This window comes from Schistocerca serialis, chromosome 8 (assembly GCF_023864345.2).
Source record: "Schistocerca serialis cubense isolate TAMUIC-IGC-003099 chromosome 8, iqSchSeri2.2, whole genome shotgun sequence".
Taxonomy (NCBI): Eukaryota; Metazoa; Arthropoda; class Insecta; order Orthoptera; family Acrididae; genus Schistocerca; species Schistocerca serialis.
Genome location: NC_064645.1, coordinates 620121152 through 620139279, shown reverse-complemented (window position 1 = coordinate 620139279; position 18128 = coordinate 620121152). Strand labels below are relative to the sequence as shown.

Genomic DNA, 18128 nt, shown 5'->3' with positions numbered 1-18128 from the left:
CCCCTCAACCCTTTTTCCAGAAGAAGCTAGCAACCTATAATACCTTTTTATATGTGTGTTCTCCTGCTGCCACTTGGTGAGTAGATTTTTTATGTATCCAATTATGTATATTTTCAAAAATTGATTATTTTCATTGATACAGTGATTTTTCTAGTCATTTTATGTGTGTTTCATTTTGGCAGTCCTCCACAATAACTGTCAGTAACTTTAGACAGTTCAGCTTCAGGTGCAGCAGATGCGTTCAGCTTCAGGTGCAGCAGATGCAGCAACTCACGGAGGTGATGGCGACACTGCTTGCTAAGCAAGCAAACACAGCAAACATTGCCCTTAACACCTGCAGTACTGCCACAACAAGCAGCACCTGTTTTTGTACTGCTATTCTTTGCATTTGATTCTACACAAGAGGAATGGTTCGAGTACCGTGCACAGCTCAACTCATACTTCATAGTGCATCACGATGAAGGTACAGACAGGCATCCTTATTCTCTTGCAACAGTGGGAGTACCTGTTCACCAGTTGGTCTGCAAACTTTTTCGTATTGATCGTCCTGAAAGTGTTTTTTTATGAAGAACTAATAGGTGCACTAAACAATGATTATGATGAACAGATTAATGTGGCAGCTGCAAATTACAGCTTCTTTCGTTTTCATAGGCTACTCAATCACACACACAAGCAGTGGGTAGTTGACTTACAAGGAGTTACATGCCAATGCAGCTTCAAGAGTGAGTGTGGACATTAATATAGTGATGCCGCAATTAGGGATGTCATTACTCAAAATGTATTACATCCTCACATACGTGAACAGATTCTTAAGTATCCTGATCCTAGCTTGCAATAGGTTTTGGAATAGTGGAGCATCGGAAATTTTGTGATAGTGTAGCATTAGACTTTGATCCTGCTCCTATTCGTGCAGTTCAGAGTATTGGTAAACACGTTGTGCCCGTAATTCACACAACGTAGCACACAAAATCTTAGACAGGGTAGCAAGGTAAATACAACCACTGTACTAGACAGCAGGCTATCAGTATTAAACCCTGCCATTGATGTTTAATGACCCACAAGTGACATGTGTGCCCCTGTCTTGATGCTAAGTATTAGCATCATGGCAAGCATGGTCATGTTCAGTCTGTGAGTTTAAAAAAAAACACAGGTCCAAGAAGCACTGTAAACATTCTACATGGTCTCATTCAATGAATGTAAATGAATTTTTTTCTAAGCACATTGCCAATAAATTGTTTGTTACTATGCAGATTGTCATACACAAAATATGCATGCAGTTAAGACTCTCGTGCACCAGTGACTTTGTTGGAAAGAAGTACTTCCATCTGTTACACAAGCGCAATCAACACAAATGACAAACAACTTTTTCTGATTGCGGTGGACATTACACTCCCTGTGCTACATATTTGCAGACTATGTGTCATATTTTGTAATGTTACTAAAACAGTTTCATTCATCAATATATTTTAGGCGTGGACTCTTCTGATCTGTTTGGTTCCACATTCAAGACAATGTTTTTTCAGTGAACTCCTTTTTGATGGCAGATGAACTTTGTGATGAATTTAGTGACATTTTTCAAGATAGCCTAGGCCAAGTTAATTATTTCACGGCTCACGTTGCCATGAAAGATAATGTGTAACCCCATTTTTTCTGAGCATGGCCTGTCACTCATGCTATCGGAGATCAAGTGGCACAAGAACTCTTATCTTGGCAGAACAATGGTGTGATTCCCCGTCACAGCCACTTAGTGGCCATCAACTTTGAATAATTAGAAAGAAACCTTTAGGCAAATAATGCTTGTGCACATATTTCAGGACAATTATTAATCTATGACAGTGATTAATTATTTTCCTTGGCCATGGCCCGAAGAACTCGTGGACAAGCTGTGTGCAGGTCACTTCGTCTCCAAGACGGAACTTCACTGTGCTTACTTGTGTCTTCCCTCAATGAACAGTTCCAACAAGTTTTTGTGGTAAAGTCCCACATGTGGTTATTTAAGTTTTTAGTTTGGTCTTTGGCAGCGTGTCAGAGCTGACTACTACGGTTCCTTCTTTTTTGAGCTATCTGGATGACATTGTAGTTTTGGGTTGTAGTCCTGATGGACAGCTTGCCAACCTCAGGAAATTGTTTCAAGTGCTCTCTGATGCTGGGTTCTACATCTACATCTACCTAGATACTCCGCATGCCACAATATGGTGTGTGGCGCATGGTACCCTGTACCACTACTTGCCATTTCCTTTCCTGTTCCACTCGTAAATGTAGTGAGGGAAAAACAACTGTTTATATGTCTCCATATGAGCCCTAGTTGCTCATATCTTATCTTTGTGGTCCTTACATGCAATATATGTTGGCAAGAGTATAATTATGTGGCAGACAGCTTCAAATGCCGATTATCCAAATTTTCTCAATAGTGCTTCTTCCTCCACACTGAGATTAAATGACTTTCTCATTTACGATACCATGAATCCCAGCTCCTGTAACTCTGGACGATTATTATTATTTTAAGTTTGTATGTAAAATTTAGATGGAGGCGACGATCTTCATGATGGTGCTGCTCAACAATAGAGGTATGTGAATGTGTTCATCTCTTTCTCTTCGTGGCCACCAATGTCAATTTGAATATTTAGGTCATATTTGCCGCAACATTCAGAACCTGCAATCTTTCTTTTCATTTAATTATGAAGTCTGATTATTTTCTTTCTTAGAGGAATAAATGCATTTTAACCATAATTCTTTTTACCCAGGCCACAGGTAACGTAACTATACTTATGACCCATTTCCTTTACAGTATTAATTCTTAATTTGAACCACTCACTCGTGAATGTACATGTCCTCTTATTTTGTGGAGTCAGTCAGGTGTATTTCCTAATGACATTACTTTTAATATTCAGTGGCTTAGTTTCCACAACTGAGCTTTGCGAAATATTTACTATGCAACAGCCATACTAACTCTCATTTCAAAATTACAACACTGGCTGACTAAGCTTTTAACAATTTAACAGGGCGGTTTCAAATGTCAGTGAACTCCAAGTTGTGTTGGCTAACTACTCCAAGTTGTGTTGGCTAAACTAATTTATCACATTCTGTTCTTTCTAAACGCTGCACAGATTGCAACTCCACTGCATTGCTCTTGATGAAAGAATGTTCTGTATGAGTGGACTAGGGAGTGTCAAGTCACATTACAGAAACAGAAAGATTCTTTATTGATCAATCAATGTCTGGTACATTTTGATTCCACTAAGCTGGCTGTACTTGCAGTTGAAGCATCCTCATACGGAATTGGTGCTGTACTCTTGGACAAAGATGGATCACTGGACAGCCAATTACAATTGCCTTCACATCTAAATGCCTCACCACAGCACACTGCAACCACTTGCAGGTAGAGAAGGAAGGACTTCCCATCATATATGGGAATGACCAACTTCCACCAATACTTGTATGGCAAAAAATTCTACATAGTGATGGACCACAAGCTTCTCACCTCATTGTTTGGCCCACCAAAGCTAGTCCTTCTGCGCACGGTGCAAAAGTTGCACGGCTGGTCTCTGTTCTTCTCCAGTTACCGGTATGAAATTGTGTACAAGCCAACGGCTAAGCATTTGAACGCAGACACTCTTTCTAGCTTACCAGTCAGCATTGATTTGGCATTTGATACCTCAGAAGACTATTGCTTTCACACTGACACCCAGGACAATGAAATAATTGATGGCTTTCCCATTGGCCAATGACAGATTGCTCAAGCAACGGTTGCGGACCCCAATCTCAAGATTCTGTTGCAGTACCTCCACACTGGTTAACCATATCAATTAAGCACATTAGTGAGCCAGAAAAATGCCATTATTTTGTGCTTTCGCAGAGCTTGTCAGTGCAGCAGGGTTTCAACCTATTACATATAGACAATACTCAGTGCTGTGTGTTTGGGCCACATTGTTTCAGAGTGAAACTCTTTGCCTTCTACATCAAGGTAATTGGGCATTATACGCACTAAGCAGCTTGCCTGATGGCATTGCACATGGGTTGGCGTGGATACTCAAATAGAACAATGGACTCCACTATGTCCAGCACATGCAGAGCACCACATTCCTATGCCACAAATATTTTTTACTGGGCCAAGCCCAGCACCCCTTCACAATGTTTACATATTGACTTTGTGAGTCCAACTGGAATTCACAATGGGTTATTGTGGTCGATGCCTTCAGCAAGTTTCCATTCATGGTGCCCATGGCCTCCACCACAACGGTTAGCACTATGAAGATGCTGACATACCGTAATCTAAGCCGCACTTTTTTTCCAGTTTTTGTAATCCAAAAAACCACCTGCGGCTTAGAATCGAGTGCAAAGTTAGTGGAAGTTCTGAAAAATGTTGGTAGGTGCCATCACAACTAACTTCTGCCGTCGAATATATGTAGCACTACACAGGCATGCTTTGTAGGCACAAAGATAAATACTGGCAGCAAAACCTCTGCGTCTGTAAAAAAAAAAAATATGGGGGTACAAGATGAGCTTTTTTCTCCGCCCTGAGTTTCAACCACAGCATTTCCATACATTATCCAACGAAGTAAATAGAAATTCCGTATTGTTCAGCTTTGAATGTAGCAGCCTTTCACATATTCGTAGCAAACAAAAAATAAATTTCTTTACACAAAAATAACAACAATGCACAAGACTTTAGGATTGTTGCACGAGCTGATACGCTGGGGCTCATTAAGAATTCACATAGCGGCACCTACTGCTCTGTGGAATTTTTTGAAGTGCTTGTTGGTGTTAGTTAACCACAATGAAGCGCTTTCATTATAGTGCCAAATTCAAGAGGAGAGTTATTTCTTTTGCAGAACAAAGTTCTAATAGTGCTGCAAGTCTGCAATACAGGATTGATGAGAGCAACATCAAGCGATAGCGACTGCAGAGAGACAAATTTTTTGAATGTTCAAGTAGCAGGAAAGCATTTAGTGGGTCAAAGTGTGGCCGATATCATGCACTAGAAGTGATTTTAAATGAATTTGTAAAGGAACAGCATCAAAAATCCCTGCCTGTGAACGCCAAAATTTTAAAAATTAAGGAACATGAAATTGCTAGAGAGCAAAAAATCGAAAATTTTAAGGCTAGTCACAGCTGGATTGATCTGTTTATGAAGCGCTGGGGTTTTTCACTTCGGAAGCGAACTTCAGTTGCACAGAAGCTGCCGAAAAATTATGAAGAAAAACTTGTGGAATTTCAGTGCTTCATAATTAGGTGACGCAAAGAAAAGCAATACCTTCTTAGTCAGATAGGAAATGCTGACCAAACTCCCGTATGTTTTGACATGCCTTCGAATTATATGGTTGACACCAAAGGAAAGAAAGATATAAGTGTTCTTACATCAGGGTGTGAAAAACAGCGGACGTCTGGCATGCTTGCTTGCATAGCAGATGGACATAAATTACCCCCATTCATAGTTTTCAAGTGAGAGACTTTACAAAAATCGGAAGTGTTTCCAAAAACTATAATTGTACGAGCAAACGAAACTGGGTGGTTTTCAGAGAACATGTTGCTGGAATGGATTAGGTGTGTGTGGAATCATTGCCCTGGCACAATGCTTGGTTTACACAGTCTGTTGGTATTAGATGCGTATGCAGGCCATACAACACCTGCAGTAAAATGAAAATTAGTGGAAAGCAAAACAGACTTGGCAGTAATTCCAGGCAGGATGATGTCAATTCTGCAATCACGTGATGTCTGTCTGAATAAACCATTTAAGGACAAGCTTAAACGCATGTACACAGACTGGCTTTCAAAAAGTGACAGACAACTGACACCAACATGTAAAACGCGCAAGTTTGGCGCAAGTGTGCCAATGGATTTATGATGCATGGAAGTGTGTTCCAAATCAGACTGTGCAACAAGCATTTAAACAATGTTCAATATCCAATGCACTATATGGTATGGAGGACGATACTGTGTATGAAGAAATGAGCAACAAAGAACTGAGTGATAGTGATTCAGAATCATGACTGATATTTTAAACATTTCAAATAAGATGTATTACAAACCTAATAAAATTTTGTTTCAAATTTCAGCATTTAATTTCTAAGTTGTTTTCATTCTTATTTTATAAGTATTGCAACTCTGCATTGCACAGGATAGAAAAGCATGGTGAGCTGCATCAAACCAGTCTACAGACTGAAGGCAACAACAACACATTCTGCATTTGAAGTCATCACTAAAAATCTACTATGAAAATCCGACTGGCAAGACTGTTTGGAATGTATGTCAATATGGCCAAATCTGCAGTCTGAATTTTTTCCTACCTGTGACGAGAGATAGTTGCTAATAGGAACTTTTATGAATTGTGAATCACATGCAGTATTCTCTTCACCATAAGAATAATACGAATGTAAACATTATGCCATGTATTCTTTCGTGTTTGCTGCTATCTCATTTAAATCCTGACTGCTTAATAAACTACGAAACCAGAGTGAGAGAACAACAAACATGGAAGAATATACATATCATGTCATGTTTATATTCATATTATTCTTATGCTGAATAATGATACAGTCAGAAATGAAGCACGGCAACTGACTAGATTTTTAAATCTAAGATGACTCTAATTTCTGTGCAGAATGTAATGTACTAAATAGATGCCTGCAAAGATTTTCAAACGGAGAAAATTTTTCGCTAAACTCTTGTTCATAGCATCTTCTATCATATGCAGTCTTTATTTGGTTCTTGCTGATCATTATCAAAGAAAGCAGCAGTGTAAGTAACAAGAAATAGCAGTCTCTTGCCAATGTTTCACTAATGAGACAATTCCTCTTTTTTCTTTTTTTTTTTTTTTTTTTTTTTGCAAGCGGCAGTAGTGCGCACAAAAGCAAGCCACGCCACGAGCGGCAACAGGTCGTAAACACTCATTATCAGAAAGCAACAAACAATGCATGACACAGTACAATAATGCATTTTCAGCTTAGAGTGACGTAAACACCTATAACAAAGAGAACGGCACTTATCAGATCAAAGCAAAATAAGCAATTGATTCAAACCAGACTAAGCACGTGAAAAAGGAAGGCTACCCATATAAATATGGACGGAATACCTGACGCATAGCAATGGCTACCTGGTAAAGCTTAACTGATAAGCTTACGATTCGAACCAAACTAATGTAGCTGTATCTTCATCCATTCAACCTAAATTGTGTCTCATGTTACAATGGACCAGCTTTGTTTAGATTTGGAGGTGTGGTCTAAAACTTTTCTCTCCCCTTGAATTTTGAGTCTCAAATTTTAGGTGCGGCTTAGATTTGGGCAATTTTTTTTTCCTTGATTTCGAGTCTCATTTTTCAGGTGCGGCTTAGATTCAAGTAAATACGATAAGTCTTTAGCATCAAATGCCTATCACAAATGCTGGTTTCTGACAATGGACCTCAAATCACACTGGCAAAATTTCAGCAGTTTTGTGACGCCAACTGCATCAAATATGTGACAACTACACTGTTCCACCTTCAGTCTAACGGTAAAGCAGAACACTTCATCCAAACTTTCAAGCAAACAAATTAACAAGTTATGTGCTTCCCCTTATGCAGGAGCAAGCTTTTGTGCTCTTCCTCTCGTCCTATCATTCCATCCATACAACAGAACACCACCAGCAGAGCTCTTGCATGGAAGTCAACACAGGACACTGTTTCAGCTTCTGCACCCCCAAAGCAGTCGACCCATCATCCACAGTGCTCTAAGTTTAAAGTAAATGATTTGGTCTTTTCCAGCACTGGCAGCAACACACGCTGGGAATGAGGCATTATCACCAAAGTCTCGGGCTGCTCTTTGTATGCCAACAGAAACAGCTCCACCTGTGCGAGCTGTGTTATCGAGCTACGAGTAGTTTGTTTGCAAATTCAGTGCCCAGGAGAATCATACAGCCTCAGCTGCCTTTGCCACCCTTGGGTCCTGTGCCACCTCTGGCAGATGGAGATCCAATGGACTTTGATGCACCATCACTGTAACCACAGCAACAACAGCCCCAGCCATCACCCTACCACCTTCCTGTGGGCCGTTGTGGACCTTCTAGTCACTGTTGCACCTCCACCGACAGAAGAAGATGCTCCACCCCTGGGCATGGATGCGCACCCTGCAGCTGTTCCCCCCCCCCCCCCCCCCCCCCGCCCAGCTATTTGCATAACGAAAGTCAGGGTCTGGGCAAAAGGAGCTTGTCACTGACTGAAGTTCCACCTCCTGCCCTCTCCATGGCACCCATCCCCAGATCTTCCCCCTGTTGCCCCTTCTGGAAGCACTAGTATATGACGGCAAAGTTTTTTTTTTTTCTTTAGGAGGAGGGAGGGGGACGGTATGTGGTATGGCACTATCAATGCAATGCCATGCCATGCCAGTCCATGTCTACAAGTTAGCAGTAACCCATGTGACTGCATCACCAACCTGTTGCCAGCTCCAGAGACACATCCTCCTTAGCCTGTGCGGCAAGCACCGCCACAGAGCCATCAAAAGGATGCCGCTCAGGAGTCTAGTCTGTTAGTTTAGTTGTGCTTTCCTAGTCAAAGCATTGTCAGTTAGCCTCTGTCATTACTGTGGATACTGAGCTGGCCTATCTCAAGGACTCGCTTTGGATTTTGCCCTGGACTTGCTGCTATTCAAATAAAATAAAAGAAATTATTGAAAACTACATGTGCATCTCATTTGCTGCTCTCTGTCTTAGAGCCCTCTATATCCTTGGCATCCACCACTGGGACAACCAAACATATGGAACCAACACTCTCTTGCAAAGGAAGGTTTAACTTACAAGAATTTTCTACTAAAATGATACAACTATTCCACTGAGATGTAAAAAGGCATTGGCTACAATGTAGAAAACTACTCTCGAAGGTAACCAGGTCCTTAATATCTTGTACATAAGCAAAGACTATTGTGATAGCAGGCTACAGTAAGAAACTCACCAATAATCATAACATGAACGTACATCAGTTTAAATTCTCTATGCTAATGTGATCAGTTCAAATGAAACTGCAACCTAGTTTTTGGAGAAGCAGCAAGACTTCAGTGAAGATCCTCGGCATGAATACTGCAAAATCCAGACTACGGACAACAGATCTATAGTTTTATAGATGGGCGTGTTATAAGACTGTGATTTGCAACCAAAGATCAATGTAGCAATTTTAAATTGTTTGGTGATAGTTTGTTTGAGTTTCTCTGTCAGTGGAGTCTGTAAACTGAAAACTTTGACTGTGAGGTCCAAATATCTTCAAACTTCTTAGAGTGTACATTTTCTAAATTGACTGTAGTAACCACAATTCACAATGGATATCGACTCAGTTTTGATATATGCAACAAATAACAAATTGTTATAATTGCTGGCATTAGTCCAAAACTTTCCTATCCACTCCCATGCAAACACATGCACATACTACTGACACACTTTTACTTGATCCCCCTCTGATCGATGAATGTCTGCTGACTTCAGACCGCTCTGGAATGTTCATGGCCATTGCCAACTTTAGATACACAACAGTATTGTGCATCACTGGAATAAATAGCCATTGTGTGAATAGTATTGATTTACATGTGGTGTTGTGCCTAGTGATTGCCAGTATCGTTTACAAAGATGAGTGAAGAGGCTTTACTGGTACCTGTTCCTTCCAGCAGCTCTCCAGCTACTTTCATGTCACTTCTGCAACACATTTACCTACTACACATTCGTTTCCTTCATAACCTGTAAGCACTGCTATGGAAGGAGCAGGCACCACAAGCTAGTCATCATAAGCTTCTGCTCCCAGCATTGCCTCCCTAAAGGGCCAAATAAAAATGTGCAATCAATACTCACCCTTGTTTCAGGTGGCCCTGTTCTCTCTCTATACTGTGTTGGCATGCCACGGTTACCACGACCTCCTCTTTGAAATGGAGCACCACGAGAACTGGCTCTCGGATCACGCTGTCGATCTGCCAAGAAGTTGTACACAGGATCTGGAGGTGGTCCATCATCCTAAAATATCATTAGGGATTAGCAAATAGCTGTAATTTTTGTCCATTACAAACACAGGAATTAAGTAAGGCACCTAAAATAAACAGTATGTTCTTCAAATTATTTTGTCTATTGAAGATTTATTATCAACAACTGGCACAATTCTAGTGCACACCAGGATCATTCCTACAGTTCCATTCTGTGGTCTCGAGTCCAAGTACATTTCACTGTCAAGAACATAACACTAGACAACTAAATTAATTTGGCTGCAAGTCCTAAAAATATCCTTTTCCTCATGTGTAGCAAGTCTCAGAAGAAGACATCCAAAGCATGACCACTACACTGATATCTTTACATGTGATCACAGCATGAATGACATACGAAAATAGATGAAAACGTGTCAAACTGTGAATCAAGACAAGCCACATGCTATGGAGCTCTCAAATGTCTCATGACAATTAATTTTAGACTTGGAGAAGAAAAATGAGCAAACAGTGGAAGCTGAGAGAAAAGGTGGCTAACACATGGAATCAAAGGTATTTTGTGCCAGGAAGTGAGAGCTTTATTTATTGCAAAGAGCAGAATTAAACATGTGTTAACACACATTGTTTCAAGCAAATATTCAGCTCTTTGCTGTATAATATTTCATTAATACCTTTGTGAATTGACTAGTTATAACAGTCTGTTACACAATATTGTTCCTTCAACAACTTGTACTTCTGTAATCTTTAAATATGTTAACCTTCAAAAATCAGTTATTTTACAGACAAGTGGCATTGTCAGGTGATAGGAAACACACATCTCTGTATTTTAAAATCATTGTTATACAGCTACAGCTATTCAAGGAGGGATGTTTCCTTTGTGAGAGGTGGAGTGTCTGCTTGGCAACTGTTGGAACAGGAACATCAGTAGGAGTGGCAAACTCACTATTTAAAAACAAACAAAAATAAATATGAAGTTTCCATTAAAAATTGTATTTTCTTTTTCAACAGAATACTTTATGGAGACACATGAGTTTCAAGAAAAAAGGCACAAACAAAATGACCCAATCGCCCTGACTCATGTTCCAAAGTGACAGTTTATTATTATCTGTTTTGATGATGACAGCCAGCAAATCATTAAGGGTACTCCAGAATTTTAATCTTCATTATTAGTTCATTTTGATTTCTGGCTCATGGAACACCTGCTACAGCTAAAAAGACTGTTTGCAGTTAAAACTGGAGCATCATCAGGAGGGCAGCATGCAACAAAAATGGCATAAGTGTAGTACATGTTTGGCTAAGCAAATGACTAGCCCTTGAGTGCAGCTGCACTATGAAGGATGGAAATGCATGACCACAATCTGACATCCTGCATTCCCACATGCTTCTACCATTCACCTCACCCACCCCCTCTACTCTGATACACCCGCAAGGATACACTTTATGTCTTAATAAAGCTCCACTGCACTTTGGCATGGTACACACTTACAGGCTGTAACAAAAATATACAGCACAAATTGCAGGACACATTCCTCACACCAAGACGAAAAAATTATGTTATATGAACATGGATCTGGTAACATATTGTTTCTATATTACAACTCATTTTCTCCAACTCAATAATCATGGGAAACACACAAGAACAAAATGTTATGATTATGGGGAAGATGCACCCTTGGTGACATCTGGTTACATTGTGCACTGCTAGTGTTTTGTTTTACATGTCCTTTTTGCCATGTGAAGTACATCGCTGCTTGATTACGGGTAACGTCAACTGTTCCAGTGATCAGTATGACCACTGCAAGCACACGTGTTACTACATACATTTAATCACAGATTTGGCTCATGCAGTGGCAGTGTACACAAATGCAGAGTTGGCAGATGCCCATTTGAAGTATGGATTAGCTGATGGCAATAGAACTCGCATTTACTGTTTATACTGGAAGAGATTTGTGGGAAGAAGGTGCTCCGACAGGAAAACGTTTGAAGGTATTGATCATTGTCTTAGGGAATATTGGGCATTTAACCCTGATATTCGCCACCAGAGGAGACCAGATGGACAAGGACACCACAACAGGAGACAGCAATTCTCCATGCAGTTGATGAGAACCTTAGTGTCAGTACAAGGCATGTAGCTGCAACACGGAATGTTCACCACATGACTGTCAGGTGAATGTTATATGAGGACCAGCTGTATCCATACCATTTACAGCATGTGCAGGCACTATCAGCAGCTGATTTTCCTGCAGAGATACTCTTCTGTGACTGGTTTATTCAACAAATCATCAACCCTAATTTTAGTGCAACTGTTCATATATGGGGCATCATTTAGACATCAAACAAGATTTTCTGCCAGTGTTTGGACTGGCATTGTTTGTTACTGTTTGATACAGCCTTACTTTCTTCCACCCAGTCTCAATGGACAAAGTTATCATAATTTTGAAGAGAATATTCTACCTGATCTGTTAGCACATATGACTTTAGCTGTGCGACAAAACGTGTTTAATGCACGATGGGGTACCTCCCCATTTTAGAGTTAATGTCCATCGGCTTCTAAATAACAGATTCAGTGACATAAATTTAGACAACATTGTCTGTGGAATGCAGCGATCTGATGCTAACTTTGATTAAAACAACAATTGAGATTGCAATAACATGTGTTTATTATTCCCAGTTCAGGGTGTACGATCATGGTATCACGTGAAGAAACGAGGAGCCGCCAGCACCAGCCATAGGGGGACCAAAAAAATGTGAGGATGGCTTTAATGTAAGTTGAAACCAGTAATAGTAATCAAATGTTATTGCCATCTTGACTGCAGTTTTAATCAAAGATTCGGGGGCAGATGGATCGGTAGAGATGGACCAACTGCCTGTTCTATATGCCCTCTGGACCTAAACCCACTGGACTTTCATTTGTGAGGGCATTTGAAAGCTCTTGTGCATGGAACTCCAGTACAAGATTTTTAGAGTATCCATGCCCATATTATCGAAGGCTGCAAAACCATATGGAATACTCCAGGGGAATATCAGCACATCCAAGATTCACTACGAAGGAAGGTTGATGCATGAATCAATGCCCATGGAGGGCATATTGAATATCTCCTGTGAGAAAGAGTTGCATGTGGTATGCTCATGCATTCTGCTCGTGTGTGTTTCCCATGATTGATGAGTTGAGAAAATGAGTTTTAACATGGGTACAAAGTGTTTTCAGACCCATGTTCATAAAAACATCTACTTTTGAGGAATGTGTCCTGCAGTTTGTGCCATACACTTTCGTTACACCCTGTATAATATTTGTTCTTAGCCCCCCTTCATTTAATAAACAGCAATTTTATACCATTAAAATAGTATTTCAATAATCTGTGATTTTTCTCCAGCCCCTAAAATGTGAAACCTATTATCCTATAGAAAAAATTAATATTGTCATTTTTGCAGGAAATTTAATGTAGTTTAATTTACTACTAGAGAACATTTTTTCTAGAAAATGAAGTTTTTGAGTGATTTAAGAAAAACAAAGAAAAGTGATATTTAATCACCCTTGCCCTCCCTCCCACACATAACCCCACCAGTGGGGATTCATAGTATGTTGTTCATGCCACCTCCTCCTACCACTGTACAAAAATTTGTGGCTGCATGACATTTTCCCTATTCAACTTTTTGTGGTCTTTGTTGACTGGGCTATGACTACATGTTGCCTGTGCTGCTCTCACCTACCTTGATACAAAATGTTCGATTATGACCCTGGTAATACTTCCCCCAATCACTCACCCAATGAAAATGTCTAGTCACGAAATGCCAAGAGGTTGGCACACCACTTCTAATCAGACATTACAACTGATCACGTATGGCGCATAGTTTTAGCATCTGAAATGCTATAGCCTTATCTGCCACCCAAGCTCAGTTGGACTTCACAACCAGCCCTGTCAGAGCCACTGTTCCTGCTAGAGGCGGCAATTGTATGTACTAAATTCCACACCCTGTATATGCCACCTATAAATTTTTCTATGTATTCTTCCTACTACAATGAGTATGCACATCAAGTAAAATTTCTTCATTTACTATTTTTCCTGATGAGACAATTTTAAGGTCCAGGAGTGTAACTACAGTCTTGGACTGCACCACATATTCCACGAAATGGCTAAAGTCAGGGAACAAATGCCAAACAATAATAAAAAATTAACATTTCAGCACTTAAAACTACTTTTCTCACCACTCATCTGTTACCCAGGACTACCCTCTTGTGCCTACGCTAAACTAATGCCTTAGTGACCAATGTACACAGTCCAGAACTCGACAACAATCACCACAACTAAAATAATTGTATAGCTGTGTCTGCAAATTATTTTAATTTAGAGTATTTTGTATAATTACATTTTACAATATCAAAGTCATTTTCAGAGAAAAGAAGTGTCTTGAGCAATTGCATCTGACATTTTCAGATCTTTGTCTCCTCTCAACTTTTTTTGTGAAATACGAATGAATCCCTCTTGAAAATGAAAGGTGGCCAGGGTGCCCAACATAAGCAGTTACAGGAGGTTGCAATCCTCATGCAGTGTGATTGTTTAAAAAATAATGTCTGCTGCACCAGTGAGCACATTTAGCATATTCTTGGGACTCATTTGGTGGCCATCACAAAATCTTAAAAGAAATTTTATGTGCCTATCTTCATGCTGGTGCACACTACATATCTGAAGCAGGAAGAAAAGGAGCATATCAAAACTCATAGAGAAAGCAGCAACCATAGGCCTGCATCTTCTTCAGCAGTGCTTGCACATGTGAAGAAAGCAAGATGTGTATGCTAAAGAATGATATGCACTTTCTTTGTGAACTGATTATTGTGCAGTCATATTTTATGACAGAATTGAGCCACTGGAATATATTGTTCTAAGCATATCACAAAAATCCCAGACAATCAAGGTGACATGGGCCTACGAAATTTTTGTGAACAACTTTCATACAAGGTACATTATGGGATTTACTGATCTGAGAGGATGCACTGGTGCTTATATCCTTAAGGATAGTACTAGACGAAGATGTGAAGTTCTCCAAAACACAACAATCTGCATTACCTTCTCCAAACTTCTGTAGTTAACCCCGCACCCCCAAATCAAATAATTACTTTGTAAATAAAATAATCGTTTACACGAGGAGAACAATTTTGTAAAGTTTAAGGTCTGCATGTTGCAGAGGGCTCAGTGTTAGACCCCCATGCATACATGTTATCATCACCAGTTTTCTGCTGTATTGGGAGGTCCTTTGCATCTCCATTTCCTTCTTTATGTTCCTGTATGTGCTGCAGTCCATTACATCTCTTCCTCCTTCACCTCTTCTTTTCTTCCACAAACACTTCTAATACTGTTTTATAAGCTCTCCTTCTTGCTTAATATAGGTCCAATTTAGTTTTGTTTCCTTCTTTTTATTATTTTCAGACATACATAGTGCAGCATAAAAACTTGACAGAACAAAGTGAGGAATATTAAGCTGTTTTTTTTGGGACATAAGATTATGCTTGTATTACATTAAATTTGCTGTGATGAAACTTCTCAGGGAGTTACACATAGTGATTACGTGGCTGGCGACCACGGGGTCCTGAGCTGAGTCCTGGCATTGCTTCCACTTACTTATGCCAGGCTCCTCACTTTTATCTTTCCTATCTGGCCACCCTCGGCCAGCTCTTGTTCTTTTCCGACCCTGACGCTATTAGGTTTCGAGGGCTAGGAGTCTTTCATTTTCCTACCTATACTTCTCATGCAGCATCTGACCTGGAGCGGGCAGCTGCAAAAGGCGTCTGTATCCCATGTTAGGGGCGGCCTCCAGAACTGCAGAAGGAAACGGAATACCACTGCAGATTATCTTCCCTGCATAATGCAGTCTCCATTTTAAGCACAAAAATGGCTTCCTCTCATGTTAAATCAGTGTCCGGAGATAAAATAGTCCTCCATTCGGATCTCCAGGGGATGGGAGGCGGGGGGGGGGGGGGGGGGGGGGGGGGGGGGACACAACTTGAAAAGAGGCAAAACATCAAAACGAGAATTGGTACCTCGAATGTTAGAACTCTGCTACAAGTAGGAAAACTAGAAAACTTTAAAAGAGAGATGGAAAAGAATCATATGGACCATGTAGAGTTGCTGAGGTAAGATGGAATGGACATGAAGAGTTGCAGTCAGATGAATATGTGTTGTAATACTCAGAATGAGAAGTAAAAAGAACGAATGGAGTAGGAATGATTATGACAAAGGAATTGGCTAAATGTGTGGAATACGTAGACTATGCAAATGACCGGGTCATTGGTGTAAGGCTGAAAGGAGCACTAAAAGATTTACTGATTGTCCAGGTGTATATGTCAACTTCAGAACATGATGACCAAATTGTAGAGGAAACATACAATGTAATAGAGAGAATAATGGATGAAAATAAAAAATGCTGCAAAATAGTAATGGGAGACTGGAATGCCATTGTGGGAAAATGGAAAGAGGGAAACATAGTAGGCAGTCATGGTCTTGGAAAGAGAAATGATAGAGGTGAATAGCTGACTGACTTCTGCAGGGAAAGGCAGCTCATAGCGGCAAACACATGGTTCAAGAAACACAAGAGGAGGATCTACACTTGGAAATCACCAGGGGATAAATACAGAAACCAAATCGATTTTATACTGGTAGAAGAAAGATACAGGAATGGAATCAAGAAGGTGCACAGATTACCAGGTGCAGATATTAATAGTGATCACAACTTATTTATGCCAGAAATAGAAATAAGAATGAAAAAACTGAAGAAGGCGACCATGGTGAAGAAGTGGGATCTAGAGAAGATAAGATCCAACAAAGAACAAATTACAGAAATACTGTCTCGGGAGTTTCTAAACACATTACGAGACAAAGAACCACCTGATAATGCCAATGAGTACTGGAATATGCTGAAAGAAGGAATCATTAAAGCAGGACAGCAAAATATAGGATATGTAAAAGGGAAAAGGTCAAAAAGACCATGGGTCACGCAAGAAATGATTTCCAAGATGGAAGAGAAAAGAAAATTGAAAAACAAGATCACTGAAGATGCAAGAAAGATATACCGAAGGTTAAATAATGAACTGCGAAGAGAAACAGAGCAGGCTAGGAAAAAATGGCTAAAAGAGGAATGTCATGAAATTGAAGAACTGGACAGGACAGGAAGATACAACTTACTATACAAAAGAGTAAAGACTATGACATGGGAACAAAACAGAGCAGGAAGTGCTACTATGGAAATTTTGAGTAAAGATGAAGAGGTAGTGTACAAATATCGTGAAGATGTCCTCCAGAGATGGGAAGAATATCTAAAAGAGCTATATGACACAAACAGCAAACCCAAAACTCTGGAACTTGAATCACACAACAGTGTAAGTGATGACGAGAAAGGACTGTTGTGACAGTGCCACGACATTCAAAAGTGCCGCTACGTTAGTACGCGAACACGGCGATAGAGGCGCTCCGCAGCTCGGCCGAGCGCGGGAGCGCCACCTGGTTATGAACGGCGCCGGCCGCATGTCACGGCCCGGCAGTCGAGTGACAGATACGGAGTTAGTAACATGTAACCCGCGAGTGTTTCTACTTTTGTATCTCCACGCACTTTATTAGTGATTAAAGGTTATAACACTTTTTGGCGACGAGGTCGGGATATTTTTTTTTTTTTTTCCCTGCGTTGTGGACTTGTGTGTTCGTGTCGGGGCAGACATGGAACAGCTTATGCAAGCGCTTATTGAACAACAAACACAGCTGACGGCTGCTATTCAGGCACAACAAACACAGCTGATGGCTGCTATTCAGGCGTTGTCGACGTCGCTTACTCATCGTCTGTCTTCCTCTTCTCCGCCTCCGTTTCCTCCTTATGACGAGGCCGCTGAAGACTGGGAGGATTATGAGAAGCGTTTGCGGCAACACTTCTTGGCTTTCGGTGTTGTCGACGCTCCTATGTGTAAGTCGTTATTTCTATCTTGGATTTCCCCACGGATCTATCAGCTGTTATCTCAGTTAGCCCCTCTGCGGGAACCTGCCTCTCTGTCCTTCCAAGAAATGTGTGACTTATTGTCTAACTATTACCGAAAAAACACCCATGTCGTTGCCGCCCGCGTGGCTTTCTACCGGTGTCGTAAACAGCCCCATCAATCTTACCGGGCTTGGGCGGCGGAACTACACGGTCTGAGTCGGAAATGTCAGTTTGTCACGGACA

At 40.5% G+C, this 18128-nt stretch overlaps 1 protein-coding gene across 1 annotated transcript in view; it reads right to left on the bottom strand.

The window, feature by feature from the left end:
- Positions 1-18128, bottom strand: part of LOC126416177 (uncharacterized) — a 184298-nt gene that overhangs the window by 150657 nt on the left and 15513 nt on the right. Inside the window, exon 3 of the mRNA XM_050083752.1 lies at positions 9805-9963. Within this exon, the coding sequence (XP_049939709.1) occupies positions 9805-9963 (159 nt within the window). The remainder of the gene's footprint in view (positions 1-9804; positions 9964-18128) is intronic.